The sequence below is a fragment of the Condylura cristata genome, unplaced genomic scaffold (genome assembly GCF_000260355.1).
Source record: "Condylura cristata isolate star-nosed mole 26May11 unplaced genomic scaffold, ConCri1.0 scaffold00004, whole genome shotgun sequence".
Taxonomy (NCBI): Eukaryota; Metazoa; Chordata; class Mammalia; order Eulipotyphla; family Talpidae; genus Condylura; species Condylura cristata.
The window spans coordinates 30,251,090-30,259,408 of record NW_004567105.1 but is presented as its reverse complement, the minus strand read 5'-3'; the positions used below and the strand labels follow the sequence as shown (position 1 = coordinate 30,259,408).

The following is an 8,319-nucleotide window of genomic DNA, read 5'->3' as shown; positions in this document are numbered from 1 at the left end:
TTTTTTTTTTTTGAGGGAGGAGGACAGTTGTATAAGTACTTTGTGATTTAATTACATGCAAATTAAATTCCATTACAAAAAATGAGAAGTATCAAGTTTCTTTATTTTTACTACAGTCAATAGATTTGAAACCATGAGTTCAAAAAATGGATTATTTAACTCCCATCTGTGCCTGCTGCTTTGCTTCTTCCAGTGAAGAACCAGTTTGTTACTGGCATCATTGTATTCCAGGGGTTCTCCACCAGGGGATGGTAATGTCTGGGGACAACTAGCTTGTTGTAATGGGAGGGCTACTGGTGTCTAGTGATCAGGAGACTGGGAATGCTGCTAAACATATATATACATTGTACAGGACAATCTCTCATGACAGGAATTATCTGAGCAAAAATATCATTAGTGCCAAGATTAAAAAACTCTGTCTTGCACAAAAGGACGAGAATTTTGCTACTTTTTTTTTGGGGGGGGTGTCTATATACATTTTTTTAAATGTGTGGCACAGAAACTCCTATATCCTGCTTAGGAGCAAAGGCTGCAAGCAACCACGTGTTTGTAAGTGCAAAGACTGTACAAACCCCTCCTATCAGAGGTTAGAATTTTCATGCCTTTTCTTTGATGAATAGCTTTGCTTGCGTCTGTAGAAGATTTATGGAAATTTGTGGTTAGAGGTGTTCTGTCTCTACCCATATGTAGATGCATATAGAGAAAAATTTTCTCATTGGATGTTTGTATGTGTGGTTTGCAATATAATTTGTATTAAATGATCCTACTGTGAATCATTCGTAGTAGCAACTAAATAATGTGGGTTGTTAGACAGAATTTGGAGCTGAGCTATTTTGATAATTTAAGTTTTGCAGTGTTGCAATGATAGTCTTTAAAACAGAATTTGTTTTAATATTTACTCTTTTGCATGCAGGTTAAAAACTGGGTGAAAGAATTACGGAAAATGTTGGGAAATGAAATCTGTTTATGTATAGTTGGTAAGCATTTTCTTTAATGCCCTTTATTTCTGTATTTTTCTATTAAAGAATAGTAAGTAGGTAATTAGTTAAAAGTTTCATGAAAGAAGAATGGCATTTGAATACTAATACTTTACAATAATTTAGGATTTGGAAGTGATCTTTCAGGGTAGTTTCTGTACTTCAAGGAATACCTTGGGGAGCAAATGGGAAGCCAAACATCTAGCTTATGGTCTTCCACATAAGCTTTCATTTGACCTTTAGTTTTTACCATGAGATTTTATTAAAACAAAAAAAAGAGTTCAGGGACTACTTGAAATAGAGTTTTTAAAAGGCCACTGACTTAAGCTAGTTCTTGTTCTATACATTTAATTATACACATTTTTGAACTGAGGGAAAAATTTGACTCAAAGGATAGAAATAGATCGTGCTGTGCAGAGCAGAACAGGCTGACTGACAAAGTACACTACTTTGGGGAGCACCAGGCAAAATAGGAGAGGTCTGTGGTACCATGTGGGTCACCTCCCCGGCCAGGGATCAAAACTCATGCTGAAGCAACTTCAGCTAGTTTTGTAGAGCTGCATTTCAACCGGTTGTGCCACCAGAGAGGGGCCAGTTTGCCTGTAGTTTTATGATGTGAGTCAAGACTTAAAAACAAATTTTAACAGATTTAAAATCCTTTTGAAGTTTCTCTCCATGTGGCTACATTCTCTGCAGTCTAAGGAAAGTATGATTCTAGAACCATACTTTGATGGCTGGCTTTCAAGTGATTTAGTCCTGTTAGAAAGGTTCTCAGGCACACAGTAGTATTCAAACAGGTAAAATTTTTGAAGCTTAGTCTTTTAGTTGTCTTGCTTTTAAAAGAATATAGGTGTTTTGGAAAGATGCTAGTATTAACAGAGTTCATTGATTACTCAATTAAAGTTTTTTCTTTAAAGAGTTATTTTATTTATGTATGCAAAAACTGGGATGTAGATCAGAGGTGCCAGGAGTAAGAGTATTAACTAGAGACAGAATAGGAAGCAGTATAGCCAGATCTACTGAGGAGTGCAGCAGGTGAGACAGGAGAGGTCTGCTGTGCCATGTGGGTTCTCCCTGGTTGGGAATCAAACTCATGCCAGTTCGATTGAACATCAAATCATGCTGTAGTGGCTGAAGATAGCTTGATAGTGCTGTGACTTTAACCCCTGCACCACCAGGGAGGTCCCAAAGATTAAAGTTTTTTAAGTCAATGATAATTAGGTTGGTAAAACATTTAGTTATTTAATGGTAACTAGGTTTCTTAAAATTAGTAAAGTTTAAACTGTTATTAAATGATAAAGCAAAATCTGCTACATAAATTATTTGGGAATAATTTCTCCTAAATTGTCACTTGAGGTATTTGATTTTGGTAAAATTTGAAATAAGAGGTATCGAAGATCCAGAAAAATAAACAAAAATTAACCTCATAGTTAACTGGAACTAAAGTTTCTTGCTAGTTAAAGAAGACAATCTGGTTTATTTTTTGAGCGTTAAGAATGTTGTGTCCATGTTGAAATTACCAGCCACTAGATGGTGCTTTGTTCATTCTTTGTAGTATAAAACAACTTATTTTTCCTCTGGTCCTCCGGTGACTGTTGGATATATTGGCTGTAATATTTAGCAAATTGAAATTTGTATTAGCAAATTATAATGTAGGAAATAGGAAGAAATACCTTCTTGCTGAGGTAGACAGGGTAACTGCTCAAAAAAAGAAGAGTTCATTACTAAATTTGTTGGTACCCACTGTTCTCTGTCTCCCTTCCTCTACTCTAGCCTTAGGCTGAGGTGTCAAATAGTTGCTTGCATCTGCTAGTAACTAGGAGCTCAGATTACTAGATGTTTGGCATATACAGACCTCTGGGCATGTACCTTTCAGTTCTAAACATGACATCTTGAGGTACTTCGTCTAAAAGGCCCCAAGAAAAAACTGACCTGCATGTAAGGTTTTCCTCACTTATTCTCCCCCTCCCCCAAACCCTAGTTAAAGTAGAAGAAAGGAAGATTTGAAGTGATCTTCCTCACAGTATTTTTCCCATTCTTATCCATTATTTCTATTACCTTTAGTACTTTGTGCTTTAAAAAACTCCCCTTAATTGCTGTCTTAAATAAGGATTCTGCACTTGCAGTTTCTTCACTTTTGATGTCTTTTTAATATAGCTCAGTTTGGTTTCATTGTTTAAACAGAAGAGATAAACTTATTTTTAGTAACATTCAATTGTATGCTGTGCATGTATTAAGTTCTCCTGTGTTTTTAAAACAAACAGTGCAGTTTCCCTTTCTGGTGGTGAAATGCTTAAAAAGCCATACATTTTAATTCTTTAACCAGTTGGTATCATCTGGGAAACCAAAGCAGTTTTTGGACCAAAGAGGCTAGCATGATATATTCTTGTTGTTTTGCTAAGATTTATTTATTTATGCATACAAGAACTGGGGTACAGAGGCGCAGGGGGTGAGAAGATTCACCAGAGACAGAATGGGGAATACAACATAGCCTAATATATCTTCATAAAAAATAAAGTTGCCTTGTTTATGATTGATGGTAAGTTGGCTGAGAACCATTTACACTTGACTAACAATCATAAGTTTATCCCTAGGTTCCAGTTAATCTTGTTTCATATTATACCCCAAATCAAAAAACATTGCTTGTCTCTTTGGAAAGTTATTCTTTCTGACAGAGACTATAGCTTCAAGAAGGTTACGCATTATGCTGTTTGAGAGATTATAATATTTTAGGTATTAACTTTATAATTTCAAGACATTGTAAAATCTGATAGGAACCAGTATTATTTTTCCAGGTGGTTAAAGTGATAATTATATATTTAGAATTGACCTGATTTAATTATAAATGAATCATTAATAAAGATTGGCATTTACTTTTTCAAATTAGGTAATAAAATAGACTTGGAAAAGGAGAGACATGTTTCCATTCAAGAAGCAGAATCGTAAGTGTTATCCCCTTCCCTCTCCCCTGCTCACCACCATTGGGTGTCTTCTCTTTGCAGTATGTTTTCAGTAAAGGAAATCTGAGTGAAGCAAAAGAAAACTGTTGTGAATCACAAAATCTTTGAAAATACTTGAATTCCAAATTTATAAAATTTTCAAATCTTGTTAGATGTGTTATTATTGAAAATTGAGCTCAATATACAGAAATGTTAAATGTCTATATAATCTTAATTTTACTAAATCCAGGTTAGTAATAAGTCACTAAAACTGCTGTTGTGAAAAAATTCAAGTAGCAATCTTGACAAAACACAAAAACTTTATTTCTTACATCAATTATGTTACTTTTTTTTAAAAAGATATGCAGAATCTGTGGGAGCTAAGCATTATCATACATCAGCGAAACAGAACAAAGGAATTGAAGAACTCTTTCTTGACCTTTGCAAAAGTAAGTATGTTCAGAATTAGTATGTTTAAAAATGACTCTTTATATAGAATATTGGTACTATTTTAAAGTGATGTTTTACTCCCTCCATTAATGATCACATTGATGATTTGTCACATCTGACAGTCATTACTTTTAATGTTTTTTAACTCATTTTAAAAAATATATAAATGCGTTAGCCTTATTTTGAGCCATAGTTAATAGTTATGAAATTATGTGTGCTATATGCTATATACATATTAAAATAAATGCATTAAAAGTAAAAATGGACAAAATATAGTTCATAGATTTAAGACCTGTAACAACCTGTTGCTTTGGATGGACTTTATTTGGGTTCAAATTTGACAAACTAATAAAAAAGAATATCTAGAAACAGGACTATGTGAACACTCACTGAATATTTGATGATACTAAGACATGAATATAAATTTTTTAAGTGATTGGGGTAGTATAGTTATACTTGTAAAAAAAAACTGAGTAAAATTGTGTCCGGGATTTTGTTTAAAATCCTGGTATGGATGATTTTTATTATGCTATTCCAACTTCTATTAATGTTTGAAACTTTACTTTTTAAAAAGAGAGAAAGGAAAATAAATTTGTTTATTAATCTAAATGTCATTTCTCATATCATCAATATGGTATATATTATATTTTGGGAAACCCTAGTCTATAGAATAATAGAATGAAATGATTTTGTCAAATTATACTTGAAATTTATGAACTTTATACTTTTTTTAAAAAAGATTTATTTAATTATGCATACAAGAACTGGGACTCAGGCCAGAAGTGCAGGGGGTAAGAGGATTCACCAGAGACAGAGTGGGGAGCAGAACAGGCAAATGTACTGAAATACACTGCTGAGGGAAACAGCAGGCAAAACAGCAGAGGTCTGCTGTGCCATGTGGGTCACATCCCTGGCCAGGGATCAAACTGGTACTGCAGTGGCTGCCGATGGCTTTATAGTGCTGTGCTTTAACCCCTTGCACCACCAGGGAGGCCCTCTAATTCATTCTTATAGTATCATAAAAGTATTATGTCATAAGTTGAAGAATAAATCTTGTATTTTAAATATTCGTGTGTGGAACAATTGGAATTATGATATATTTCTAGCTACGCTTGAAAATCTTAAGAATTCTGCGTAGCCATTTGTTTTTAATGCAGTATTTTTTTCTCTGTTGAGGTCACTGTGCACTGGACAAATTTACTTGCTCTTAACTTTAAAAACTTGTAGGAAAAGCTACTTATTGAACATAGCTAAAAAAATTAATGTAACTTAAAAATTGTGGCCATAAATAATTTTTCCCTTCATTTCTTAGGAATGATAGAAACAGCACAAGTGGATGAGCGGGCAAAAGGCAATGGCTCCAGTCAGCCAGGAGCTGCAAGGAGAGGTGTACAGATTATTGATGATGAACCTCAAACCCAGAGCAGTGGCGGAGGTTGCTGTTCGTCTGGATAACTGTTCCCATCTAAGAAATTATAAAACAAACTGTGGATCATTGCCCTCAACATGAAGACTGCCATATTCCAAGTCACGTTATTTTACCAATGGAATTATAGGATTAACAGTATTTTAAATTACGTTTATAACACTGCAGAGACCTTAAGTGCTAAACTTAGTGGAGTTTGTGACCAGAGAATTGGCATTTTCTACAAATGTTAACAAAGCAATTACCAATGGCCTTTTTACATATTTTTTTCTTTAATAAGGAATAATATGCATGTAGAAAAGACCTACTTAAAGGCTTCATTTATATTCTTTTAAATCAGATCTTTATTTAATAACTTATATATGTTGTTGGAATGATATACATTTTTGCAGCCCTTTGTATTTTGTGGTAGTTTGGATTGTATCACTTCTAAATAGCAGACTTTTCTTTTGTTTTTTTAATTAGCAGATACCTGAAGTACTATTTTTGCAGGGTTTGCACAGGCCCCTAACTGTCTACTACTTTGATATAATCTATATACATCCTGTATGCTGAGCTGGTAAAATACATTGTACATTACACATTAAATATTTTATCTGCTTTTATAAGCGCAAGGTGCAAAAATATATACATTAGTCTCATTGATGACTGTAAAGTGAATTAACATTTGGTGATAATGCCTAAGCTTTTTGACTCTGTTATAAAGATCATAGCTATCCTTCACTTTTGTCTTAACTTGAAAGTGTCGTGTTTAAATTTTCAGATATACATTACTTGAATTATTGCTGTTGTCACATTTTTTGCCTCTAAGTCCACCTGATGGTCACACAGCAGCACTTACTTGCCTTTGGGTTTTTTTGTTTTGTTTTGATAAAAGAGGCCTTCTCTCAGTTTTGTTTTCAAATGGTTCCCTTAGTTGTTTGACTGGAGCATGTTGGTTTTCACTTCTGCAATGGTTTTGTTTTTCTCTTAGGCTTGACGTGAGATGGGTTTGCTGGTGTGAAAAGAGAGGAAGGGGTTCCCAGATAGTAGCCACTCACCAGTACTTATTCACACAGCATGTTAATGGTGGTTTATATTCTTGAGGCAACACTTTTAGATCCTTTGTCAGCAGGTTGTATTTGTTCATTACTTGATAGAGCTGAACACAGAAAATTTTCTGTTCACTTTTACAAACTACCCTTAAGTTTCTGTGAGGGAAAATATTTCATGTAATGCAGTTATAGTGAACACTGGAAAGATTTGTTATAAAATTATATTCTTGTATACTTTGTAAATTAGTCTTATTAGGTTTTTTTCCCCATAAGCATAGTACAAGGTAAATTTGTTTATTTTAATAGAATCAGGCACTGCTCACAGAAAGAACACAAATTGTGGAAATCAACATAAATTGTTCTTGTTCTTATATTTTTCCATTTCTGTCATGCTTGGAAAACTAGTAAATGTTATGTCTAATATAAAGTGGAATGGTCCCTGGATTTACTTCTTATAAGAATCAGTAGTATGTAATAAAGCTATTAGCATGTGCAATTAAGAGGATATAGGTAGATTATAGTTACTAAAGTAGAATCACCATATTTTTTAAGTTAATAGCTTAAACATTCCTAAATGAGTTAAAAGTTGAATGAATTGATAACTTGATGTTATAACTTTGGAATTTTAACTTAGTATTAGGTGTTTTCTGAGTCTTTCCTTGATCTTCTTTAATTGCCTTGTCAAATTTGACCAAACTTGTTTTGGGGAGTATGGGGTGGGAATTGTCTTTAATAGGATGATCATACTCTATAGTTAGTCAGTTTCCTATTTACGAGTGGGTTGGGGAAGAGGAAAAGGAAATCATGAGTACAGGAATCATGGTGCTGGAAAAAATTGCTTTGGCCCTCCTGGTTGGTTCTTTCAGAAATAGAGGAAGCCTTGCTGTTTCTACTCTTGTAGAAACAAGTTCTTTTCCTTTGAGTGAAATGTATTTTTAAATTAGATAGAGATGAAAATTGAGCTTTATTCCAAAAAACAGTGGTGTAAACTCTGATGATTGAAGACCTGTACTCTCAATAGTAATGATATGGAGTCCAGATAGAAACCTCTGTTCCAGCAGTGCCAGATAGATAATTATTGTTGGGGTTCAACCACTCTATTACTTATTTATTTTTTTAACATGCTCCCTTGGTTTTTATGTATTATTCCCTTTTCTAAACGTGTTAATTCAATAGCAAAAATAGATAATATTGTCTTTGCTTTCAAGCCCAGAATGTCCTTAGATGAAGGAATGGGGTGGTAGAGGAGTAATGAGTAATATGTACACAAAGGAAAGCTAAAGAGATGAGAAAGCAAGACTGAGAAAATTTTCCCAACATGCCCTTTACCTCTTTAATATGTTTTTTGTAATCCTGTCCTTATAATTGTGCTATTAGGAAGAAGATATAAGCTAATTGTGTGTTATAGGTTGAAAGTAATAGGTAGGTAGAACCAATATATTTTTCAACTACTAAGAATATACACTTAGTATACATAAGTAAAAAATGTTTTT

General features: G+C 33.7%; 1 protein-coding gene across 1 annotated transcript in view; it reads left to right on the top strand.

The window, feature by feature from the left end:
• RAB21 (RAB21, member RAS oncogene family) overlaps positions 1–8,294 on the top strand; it is a 25,577-nt gene extending 17,283 nt beyond the window's left edge. The window contains exons 4-7 of the mRNA XM_004675886.2: positions 914–977; positions 3,865–3,919; positions 4,277–4,365; positions 5,679–8,294. Of these exons, the coding sequence (XP_004675943.1) occupies positions 914–977; positions 3,865–3,919; positions 4,277–4,365; positions 5,679–5,821 (351 nt within the window). The 3' untranslated portion in view covers positions 5,822–8,294. The remainder of the gene's footprint in view (positions 1–913; positions 978–3,864; positions 3,920–4,276; positions 4,366–5,678) is intronic.
• Positions 8,295–8,319: the final 25 nt, after the last annotated feature.